Source organism: Urocitellus parryii, chromosome 3, assembly GCF_045843805.1.
Source record: "Urocitellus parryii isolate mUroPar1 chromosome 3, mUroPar1.hap1, whole genome shotgun sequence".
Taxonomy (NCBI): Eukaryota; Metazoa; Chordata; class Mammalia; order Rodentia; family Sciuridae; genus Urocitellus; species Urocitellus parryii.
In genome coordinates this window covers 112,073,809-112,083,707 of record NC_135533.1, presented here as the reverse complement: position 1 = coordinate 112,083,707, position 9,899 = coordinate 112,073,809, and the positions used below count along the sequence as shown (strand labels likewise).

At 59.4% G+C, this 9,899-nt stretch overlaps 1 protein-coding gene across 3 annotated transcripts; it reads left to right on the top strand.

Annotated features, from left to right (window-relative positions):
* Window positions 1-4,090: 4,090 nt before the first annotated feature.
* Gas2l1 (growth arrest specific 2 like 1) lies at window positions 4,091-9,683 on the top strand. Of its 3 annotated transcripts, none has more exons than XM_026413344.2 (6): window positions 4,091-4,180; window positions 5,221-5,869; window positions 7,334-7,441; window positions 7,534-7,630; window positions 7,716-7,878; window positions 8,388-9,683. In XM_026413344.2, the coding sequence occupies exons 2-6, from the start codon at window positions 5,240-5,242 to the stop codon at window positions 9,418-9,420; spliced, it is 2,031 nt and encodes a 676-aa protein (XP_026269129.2). In that variant the 5' UTR covers window positions 4,091-4,180; window positions 5,221-5,239; the 3' UTR covers window positions 9,421-9,683. The 3 variants fall into 3 exon arrangements, with proteins under 3 accessions (XP_026269129.2, XP_077652934.1, XP_077652935.1); XM_077796808.1 differs by having other exon boundaries at window positions 4,098-4,180; window positions 5,080-5,869; XM_077796809.1 differs by lacking the exons at window positions 4,091-4,180; window positions 7,716-7,878 and having other exon boundaries at window positions 4,800-5,869; window positions 8,388-8,619.
* Window positions 9,684-9,899: the final 216 nt, after the last annotated feature.

Here is a 9,899-nt window from a genome sequence, read left to right as displayed (position 1 = left end):
AACAATGTTCATGGTTGTGATGTTTTTTTTTTTTTTTAAATAAAATTCCAAATGTTTATAAACAGTCATCCTTCTCAGCCTCTGTTCCACAGTTGCATGCCCCTGTTGTCCCCAGGGAGTAGGGTGCCATCCTGATAAACAGCCCATTTCAAGTATCAGTCTGAAATGGTGGTGGCATGAAAACAAAGTACAGCACATTCTTGGTTGCAGAAACAACTGGCCCAGCACACCCTCAGAAAAGATGTACAGTGGCACTGGGGTAAGGTGGAGGTGTGGGAGTGTGGGTAAATTCCTTAATGGGAGCTGGGGCTTGAGCCTAGAAGAGGTCATCCTCTGGCCACAGGTCTGCACCGCGATTACAGCAAGCACTCGCCTGAGCCCCATTCCTGGCCCTTCTGAACATGCATCTCACCTTCATCTCTGCTGTCTGGTTCTTTACTAGATCATCCACTAGCATGAACTTATTCCTCACCTCTAGGGAGGCAAAGGGGGCCCTGTCTTTGCCTCCCTTCCACCATCAAAGTTCTGTCCTTCCTCCTGGGAGGTGCTCTCTTGCCTCCTCTCCCTTTTAAGGACCCATATTATGATCACTGCCTTTACTGCAAGGATAACTCCAAGCTGTCTGCATTGCGGAGATGGTGGTCAGGCATTGTCTGTTCTTGCTGCCTTCTTCCAAGTCTGTTGGTGGGAGGCCCCCACAGCTAGTGTTGGGTTCCTCCAATGCTCCCACACACACGCCTAGCTGACCTGTCCTGTGGTTTTATCCACTGTTGACATTGTACACTTCTTCAAATGCCACCCTCTTAGGAGTCTTGACAGGTTGGAAGGTAGGATTGATCCTGTCCTGTCCTATCTCAACAGATAAGTGTGTGCTCCAAACCCTGGAATTAGAAACCATGACTCATTCCCCACCCTCCTTCCAAACTGGCTCACCTAGAATCCATCCACAGCCCTCGGCCCTGCCAGGCCGCCACACTAACTCCCTGGACTTCCTGCTTCTCCCCTGGGCCCCTAACCCTTTTCCAGAGGCTAGAATGACTGGACACCAAACATTTTTGCAATTCTCAAGATTTTGTGGCTCCCACCATGTTGCTTCTGACCCATGTGCTACAGACACTTCCGCCTCGGCACACACATCTCCCAGGCCCAAGCCTCAGGTGCCAAGTGCCTCAAAATATTTAATTCCTGGGCTGGGTTGTGGCTCAGTGGTAGAGCGCTTGCCTAGCATGCGTGAGGCACTGGGGTTTTGTCAGCACCACATAGAAGAATTTAAAAATTATTGTGCTCACCTACGACTAAAAACAAATTTTAAAAAATATTTAAAAGTGAGGTGCTCTGCAGGTCCCTGTCATCCCGGATTGGGCTCTCAAGCTCAGTTTAGGGGGTTCAGGTTAACCCAACCAGCGCACTAAGTTCCCAGAGCTGCCCAGCCAGCAATGGCTTTGTGTTTTGGAATTGTGTTTCAATTCCATTAACTCCCTCAGACTTCCAACTGCAACCAAGGCCAAGCCAGCTGCTCTCTGGTATTTAGTGGATGCAAGAAACCTGCATACACAGTGCTTCTGGGGTCTGCAGATAACCGTGGAGCATCCATAACCCAGTCCTCTTATCCCTCTGTTGCTTCCCTTGGTTCTGTAAGAAAATGAGAGGCTTTCCTGGAGGTGATGCTATGGACCCAGGAAGGCACCACATAACAAGGTCTTCCACACAAGGGTAGTCTACACCACAGCTGCCCTCTGTGAATATTAGAGGCTGGAATCTGAAATAGCGCTCTGGTCACAGGCCTCAGCTCATGAGACCAGAGAAGAGGAAGAGGTTACCTCCATTGCCTGTCCTTCAGCATAATGCACATGTACCCCATCAGCTAGGCCACATTGAGCTGAGTTATGGTAATATTTTTTACAAACTATGATGCAACTACTACTATGGTTCCATTTTACAGATGGTGCCTCAGAGGCACAGGAAGCGTAACCAGTCCACTGGATTCAGTCCCTTTCCTATGGTCAAACCCCAGAATGCAGTAAGATAGGTATAGGCAGGAATCAAATTCCTGCATAGCTGCTGACAACAAATCTGTCTTGTCCTCTCTTGGCCTGTTTCCCTAAATTGTGAAATGAAGACAACTAAAAGTATCATTTACCCCAGTGACTTGGGAGACTGAGACAGGAGGATCACAAGTTCAAAATACAAAGCCAACTTGGTAAGACCTTATCTCAAAAAAAAAAAAAAAAAAAAGGCTGGTGATATTGCTCAGTGGTTAATACCACTCCTGGGTTCAATCCCTGATACAAGAAAAATAAAAATAAAACGCCAACATCCAATATACTTCCATCACCTCCACTGCTACTCCTGGTTCCTTCTGGGGCTCTGGCTCCTGCCATTTTCCCTGCCCACCATAGCAGTCCAGGGATCCTGTTAAGACCTAAGTCAACCTCTCCTGCTCTAAATCCCTTCTATGTCCCTCAAGAGTCATGGTCCACAAGGCCCTCCCTACTTGATTTGTCCCAACTTGTCCACCTTCATCCCTCTCCCCAGCTCCCTCCACTCCAGCCTCCGGGGCCTCCTGAGTCCTATCCCACTTCATATTTCCACTGGCTATTCCCTTGGCCTGACGCACTCTCCCTCCAGGTTATCTGCCAGGCTTCTCTCATCTCTTTCCCTAATCTCTGATTTTAAATTGCACATACTCCCACCCTCCCTTGCCTGGCTCCAACCTCTCTCCCATCTCAGCCCAGGGGCTGCCTGCCTTCCAAACTGCAAACTCTGAGAGTTTGGCCTTGTTTGGTCCCCCACTTTGCTGTTGGTTTTGAGTGTCAAAAGAGACTTGGCACCATAGGTGCCATGTGCCCTCCATTACTAGTACTTGTTATCCACCCTACTCAGACCAGGGTGGGGAGTGAAGCCCTGAGGCATCCAGACAATTCAGGAGATTTTGAAACCACTTTCCCAAAGGTCCTGAGCTCAGGCCTGAGATGAAACCTTCGGGAACTTAGTGCCAAAGGGACTCAAAGTAGGTGCTCAATAAATGACCCTGATCTTTGAGTGAGGATATTCCCATAACAGTGGTGTTCAAACCGCAGGTTCATCAGCTGTTCCCAGCCTGAGCTCCAGTTGGTGGAATGGCAAGTGTTCCTCCAGAAGTGACTCCCCATCCATTCAGGGCAAGGGCAAAGAGCAGGTCTGACACCCATTGAGAGCTTTATGAAAGCTCTGAGCCTCCTGGTTGTTTGGTCCCACCCGGCAGCATGACTGCGACCCAGACCATCCAGGCGACTGCGCCCGGCCCAGCCGGCAGCAGCAGGGGGCAGGATTTCCCGCAGATCCCGGCCAGGGCCCGACTCTGCAGTTTGAAAAGAACCAAAGAACCGAGCGGGGTTCAGCCTCCCCGGCCTGGCCGACCTCCGCAGCCTCCAGGCCTCACGCCCCTGTTCTGTGCGGAAGCCTCTGCCGCAGCCTCCTGGCCACCTGCCTGCCCTTCTGAGCCTCAGCTCCCCGTCCGCAAAGCGGGTCCCCTCAACTCAGTTTGGTTCAACTGCGCCTCCAGCGGGGGCGCGGGGCGGGCGCCCAGGGGCGGCAGGCAGCCGGGCCACGCTCCCCTCGCTGCGCCCGCCCCGCGGGAGGAAGCTCGCCGCTGGTGGCGGGTCGCCTCGGCTATCTGGACGGCGGAGGTCCACCCGGGAAGGAGGTGACTTTGCAGTCCCCGGCCCCTATCGCTTCCGGACTTGCTCTCGGAAGCAGGCTGTGCCGCCTCCAGCCCTGGGAAGGCCACTGTCCGGGAGGGAGGACCACTAAAAAGGGTCCCCCGAGATCACAGAGGGCAGGCAGGGCGGTGGGGACCGGCCCGGGTCTGGATGGAGCGTCTGGGCTGGTCGCGGCCGCGTGGGGGCCACCTTTTGCTCCGACTGCGGAGAGACGCCAGGTCCGGACTCGGGTCGGGAGATTCCAGCTCCTCCCCCACCCCGCCCAGCCGCCCAGGAAAGCCGCGGCCCCTTTAAGAGCGAGCGGCCCCGCCCGCCCCCTCCGGGCGGGATCCGAATTCCAGGGAGGCGGGGCGGAGACGGCGCGGAGGCCGAGGAGGCTCGGGGATCCGCCGAGGCTCGGGCGGCGCCTCCCTGCGGCGGCCCGGCCCGGCTCCGGCCCCCGCCGGGGCGATGCTCCCCGCGGCCGCGGGATGAGCCAGGTGAGCGTGGGGACCCCCAGCACCCTCTGCCCAGCGCGCACTGCTGCGGGACCGGCCGCGGAGTGCGCGGCCTCTGTTCCCCCAGGGCTGTGTGACCTTGGGCGGCCCTGAGCCCTCTCTGGGCCAGGCCCCGAGCACCTCGGAAGCTCCCGGAGGCCTTTCAGAATCCTGGCCCTGCTTGTACCCGCCTGGGGTGCACCCGGGAGGCTTCTGGAGGAGGCGGGACCCGGGCCGGCAGACCTGGCTGTGGGATCGCACCCCGAAACCAGCAACGCCGCGCCGGGAGCGCCCGGACTCTTCCACCCACTGCCCAGCGACCTTCAGCGAGCTCGTACCCTTTCTGCGTCTCAGTTTCCTCATCTGTAAAATGGAGATAATATCCTCGGCGCTGCCCTAGCCGCCGCCGTTGCAGTTACGGCTCAGGCTGGCTGCTGGGGGTGTAACAGTGGCGCGGTCCTTAGGGGAGAGGCGCTGAGGGAGGAGCTGGGACCTGCCGCGGGAGATGGAGTGGGCACTGGCGCTGAGCAATGCAGACAACCCCTCCCCGCGGCCCGGAGCTGTCTGCTGGGGTCCCAGGTCATTGGCTTCTTGTCTCTAGGTCCCAGCTCTTTGTGATGATGGACACCAACCTGCCTGGGAGGAGGCCTCATCCCCCATCCCCCACCCCAAGAAAGCCAAACGTCAGACATTAAGAAACACTGAGTGTGAGATTATCCCGTTGAACCCTTGTAGGCAGATGGTTTTTTATTTTGTGTAGTGGGGATTGGACCCAGGGCCTCCTACATGCTAGGGCCCCGGCCCTTTTCATTTTACTTTGAGACAGGGTCTTGCTCAGCTGCCTAGGCTGGCCTGGAACTTGCAATCCTGAGCTGGGTGATGTTACTGTACCCATTTCACAGAGGAGGACACTGAGGCGTAGAGGTTTCTCCCAACCTGAACTTAAACCAGGCATTTAGCCTGAGTGATGGGCAGATACAGCGCTCCGCACTGAGTGTTTGCTGGATCTTCACAGCAATCCTGATCTGTGTCCCTGCCCACAGTGACTCGGCTGGCCCGGGCATGGCGGACCCAGTGGCGAGCATCGCTGGCTCGGCGGCAAAGAGTGTGCGGCCTTTCCGCTCCAGTGAGGCTTATGTGGAGGCCATGAAAGAGGACCTGGCAGAGTGGCTGAACGCCCTGTATGGCCTGGGTCTGCCTGGCGGTGGTGATGGCTTCCTGACAGGCCTGGCCACAGGCACAACCCTGTGCCAGCATGCCAATGCTGTCACCGAGGCTGCCCGTGCTTTGGCTGTCACCCGCCCAACCCGAGGTGTGGCCTTCCAGGCACACAGCGTGGTTCCTGGCTCCTTCATGGCCCGAGACAACGTGGCCACCTTCATCGGCTGGTGCCGCGCGGAGCTGGGCGTGCCGGAGGTGCTCATGTTCGAGACGGAGGACTTGGTGCTGCGCAAGAACGAGAAGAGCGTGGTACTGTGCCTGCTGGAGGTGGCGCGGCGCGGGGCCCGCCTCGGCCTGCTGGCTCCCCGCCTCGTGCAGTTCGAGCAGGAGATTGAACGGGAGCTGCACGCTGCACCCCCCAGTGGCACCCATGCTCCCACTGCTGGGGACACGGAAACCACCACTGCACCAGGGACTTCCACTCGTGGACCCCGCATGACGCCCAGTGACATGCGCAACCTCGATGAGCTGGTGAGTCCTCCCAGGGGCATACCCAGCAGCCCGTCTCTGCCTGCGCCCCACACCGGAACCAGGTGGCGGAGTCCATGCTCACTACCTGTCCCTGCCTATCCTGGTGTCTGTAGGTTGGCCTACCCAATGCAAAGTGTGCATATGTTGAATGCCAAGTGTATACCTGGGCCCAAGGAAATGGCTAGGCCCATAGTGGGAGGGGTGCTGGGTCCGAGGCCACACAGTGCAGCTGGGCCTGGGACAGGATTCTGTACCTTGGCATCTTCCCAACATTTCCCCTAGCCCCTCTGGTGCTGGGGATGGAATCCCGTGCTTTTTGCATGCTTTTTGCCGCTAAGCTAGGTCCCCAGCCATGATTTTCCCTCCTTTTAGGTGCTAAAGATGCACTAACTGTGTGCTGTGCCTTCCTTCAACTGGGGGCCTCTTGACTTGAGCACCCCCTCAGTGCCCTTCCCACACTCAGGAGCTAGAGGTGCATCCTCAACTTCAGTGCTCAAGGTTGAGCGGCTGCTGCACTTGGCTTCAATGAGGTGTACAAAGCTCTCTGCAAGGTGCCTGGCGCATAGTAGGCACTCAGTGAGCGCCTGGCCCTCCTCTGGGAAGCCCAGCTGCTGCTGCTGGGAACAGGAAGTCCTGTTGGAGCTGCAGGAGTCCTGCTTGGAGCATAGGAGGTGCTGGGCAATGTCCCCAGCCACCCCCCTCCTTTCCCAGGGCCTAGGTGTCCCTGCCACCCCCGCAGCTGGGCCAAGAGTTTCCTTTTTATCTGGAGGTTAGGACTGTGCTGTGCCTGCCCAGGAGGCGGGCAGCCGGATGGCCGTGGGCAGTGGCATGTGCCCCACCCCCAGCCTGGGCCTGGGTCACCCAAGGCCCCACCTGCTCATTTCCTCCGGCGCCGCTGTGGGCAGGGAGGCGGGCAGGGCCTCCCACACAGCCAGCCTGGCAGCTCCAGGCTTGGAGTGACATGTGTGCAGCGTGTGTTTTGCCAGGTCAGTGGCCTGTGTGTGCATATTGGTGTGTGCATGTGTCCCACACATCTGTGGCACTCCCCCACACCAGTGCTCAGCCAGGCACAGAGTCCCCTGCACTTGTATCCCATGACCTGCCTCCTCCAGGGCCTGGCCTTCCTGTGACCTCAGGTCCCTCTCTGTGATGTGGGTGAAGGAGCATTGAGGACGGGTTCCAGGGCTCCCCCAGGCTTAAGGGCTTCGAGGCTGTTCCTCATTGGGGTTCTACACCCCCACCTGATGACAGTTCCATCATCTCGTCCTGGTCCGCTTTCTGGGCCCTGGGGGCCAATGAGGGGAGCCGGTCATGTTTGGAAGCTGCACCCATGTCTGGGGCAACAAGTCTCCAACCCCCATTCCCCAGAAGCACTTACTTCCTCCTGACCCTGGAGCTGCTGACAGTAAGCCCTGAGAGGAGGGACTTGACCCCTGACCTCCAGCCTGTCCTCTCTGGCCCTAGGTGAGGGAGATTCTGGGCCACTGCACTTGCCCAGACCAGTTCCCCATGATGAAGGTCTCTGAAGGGAAATACCGAGTGGGAGACTCCAGTGTGCTCATCTTCGTGCGGGTAAGGGTCCCCAGCTGCCAGCTGCAACCATCCTGGTGGGCTGTCAGCCCCAGGAGCTGCAGCCATGACCTGCCCACTCTGGGCCCCCACAGGTGCTGAGAAGCCACGTGATGGTACGTGTGGGTGGTGGCTGGGACACACTGGAGCATTACTTGGACAAGCATGACCCTTGCCGTTGTTCCTCCACTGGTCAGTGCCTGGGGCTGGGTGGACAAGCAGGGGCTCCCTTCCCTGGCTGTATCCCTCATATGTCATCTGTTCTGTCCCTCCACAGCCCACAAACCTGCCCAGCCCAGGGCCTGGACCTTCTCCCCCCAGAGGGTGTCACCCACCCCAAGTCCCCGGCCTGGTAGCCCAGTTCCGGGGGGTGAGCGCCGGGGCTCTCGGACTGAGGTTACTTTACGAAGCACAAAGGAGGGGGCCCAGACCCTGCCCAGGTGAGGTGCAGGAGGACATGGGAAGGAGCGGCCCGGGGTGGGGGTGGGGCTTCCGCCCTGGCCGGATGACGGAGTTGCCTTCCTTCGCTCCAGAGTGACTCACACCCTGGGAAAAGTTCCCGTGGGTGGGGGTGGGCCTGGCTTCCCGTCTCCATGGCAACCCGACCAAACCAACAACACAGCTGGGGTGGGCCCTGGAGGTTGGGCCGCGGCCAGTCCAACCAGGCTTCCTCTGGCCGGGCCTGGGGGAGACCGGAGGCCTGGGGAGGGGCAGTGGGGGCCATGCAGACCTCATTTCTTCCGCTGCTGTGTTGGGGCTCTGAGTGGCCGCAGGAAGCTGCTGTGGAGCCTCTCACTTCTCCCTGGAAGTCCCCAGGACAGACAGATGCCTTACCACTCCCACCAGCACTCCCATGGCTGTGCCACCCACCTGCCTTGCTGTCCCTCTCCTTGCCCCTTCTGCGTGCGCGCCAGTGATGCCCCATCTCTCTCTTGTTCCCTTGCCCCAGGGCCCGGGATCAGCTGCCCCCCCTTCCCCGCTCCCGCCGCTACTCGGGGGACAGTGACTCCTCAGCCTCCTCAGCCCAGAGCGGCCCCCTTGGTGCCCGCAGTGACGAAGCAGGCACTGGCACCCTCCGGAGGGAGCGGTCCAGCAGGCGGCTGACCACAGGCACCCCGGCCTCTCCGAGACGGCCGCCAGCCCCTCGCAGCCAATCCCGAGACCGGCTGGATCGGGGACGGCCCCGGGCTGCCCCAGGCGGCAGAGGAGCCCAGCCGTCCGCCCCCAGCTCTGCCCGCCGGGCTCGCAGCCAGAACCGCGAGGAGCAGGCTGTCCTGCTAGTGCGCAGGGACCGAGATGGGCAGCACTCCTGTGTGTCGCGGGGAAGGGGCGGCGGGGGCTCAGGCAGGAGCACCCCCCAGACTCCCCGTGCCCGCAGCCCTGCAGCGCCCCAGCCTCTCCGGGTCTCCAGCCCGGGGCCAGAGTTGGGCGCCACACCCGCCAGTGTCTTCCGCACACCTCTGCAGCTTGACCCGCAGCAGGAGCAGCAGCTGTTCCTGCGCCTGGAAGAGGAATTCCTGGCCAATGCCCGTGCCCTTGAAGCTGCTGCCAGCGGGACTCCCACCGGACTAGCCCCTGACCCGCCTCGGCCCCCAGATCCTCCCGCTCCCGACTCGGCCTACTGTTCCTCCAGTTCCTCCTCTTCATCCCTCTGCGTCCTGGGTGGCAAGTGTGGCCAACCAGGGGACTCAGGCCGGACAGCCAATGGGCTGCCCGGGCCCCGTAGTCAAGCCCTATCCAGCTCGTCAGACGAAGGCAGCCCCTGCATTGGCATAGGGGGGCCTCTAGAGGCACCTGGGACCCCCCTGGCTGGCCCAGAACCCTCGCGGGTCTGGGCACGGGGTCGGATGGACACACAGCCAGACCGTAAACCCTCTCGCATTCCCACACCTCGCGGCCCCCGACGCCCTTCTGGACCCACGGAGTTTGGGGCCTGGCCAGCCCAGCCCTCGGTCACCCCAAGGGCCGAGCCAGATTCCTGAATGTGATGAACCAGCCTATCTGCTCCCAGACCCCATTCCTTCTCCTTTTCCTTGGTGGCCTTAACCTACCCTCTGCATCAGGGAGCCCCCTCGCCTCCTGAGTACCAGACCTCATGGGACCAGACCCCTCGGGACCACAAGGCACAATGGGACCTCTGTTGTACATTCCGGTTGGGGGATGAGCGTAGCTATTTAATTACTAATATTATTGAATGCCTTAGGGGAGGCTGGGCTAGCCCGGTGTCCCGAGGACCTATGGTCCAGCAGAGCCTCTGACAGTAAAGTTTTGCTCCGCAAACTGTCTGTTTCTTGGAGACTCAGCCTTGGAGCATCGCACCCCTTTGACAGTCCTCAAGTTGGGATTCTGGAGTTAATTGCCAGGGGGCCAAGCTTGGCATCTCTAGTCCAAAATCAAGTCTGTCTTGCCCATCCCAGAACAAAAATCTCAGGTGTACTTTCTTTTTTATTACCTCCAGAGA

What these genes read in the sequence shown, in the direction of transcription:
- Gas2l1 (XM_026413344.2), top strand. Translation starts at nt 5,240, where the DNA reads ATGGCGGACCCAGTGGCGAGCATCGCTGGCTCGGCGGCAAAGAGTGTG. An exon ending in GTGTGCTCATCTTCGTGCGG is followed by an intron (nt 7,442 to 7,533) that starts GTAAGGGTCCCC and finishes GGGCCCCCACAG; the next exon opens with GTGCTGAGAAGCCACGTGAT. An exon ending in TTGCCGTTGTTCCTCCACTG is followed by an intron (nt 7,631 to 7,715) that starts GTCAGTGCCTGG and finishes GTCCCTCCACAG; the next exon opens with CCCACAAACCTGCCCAGCCC.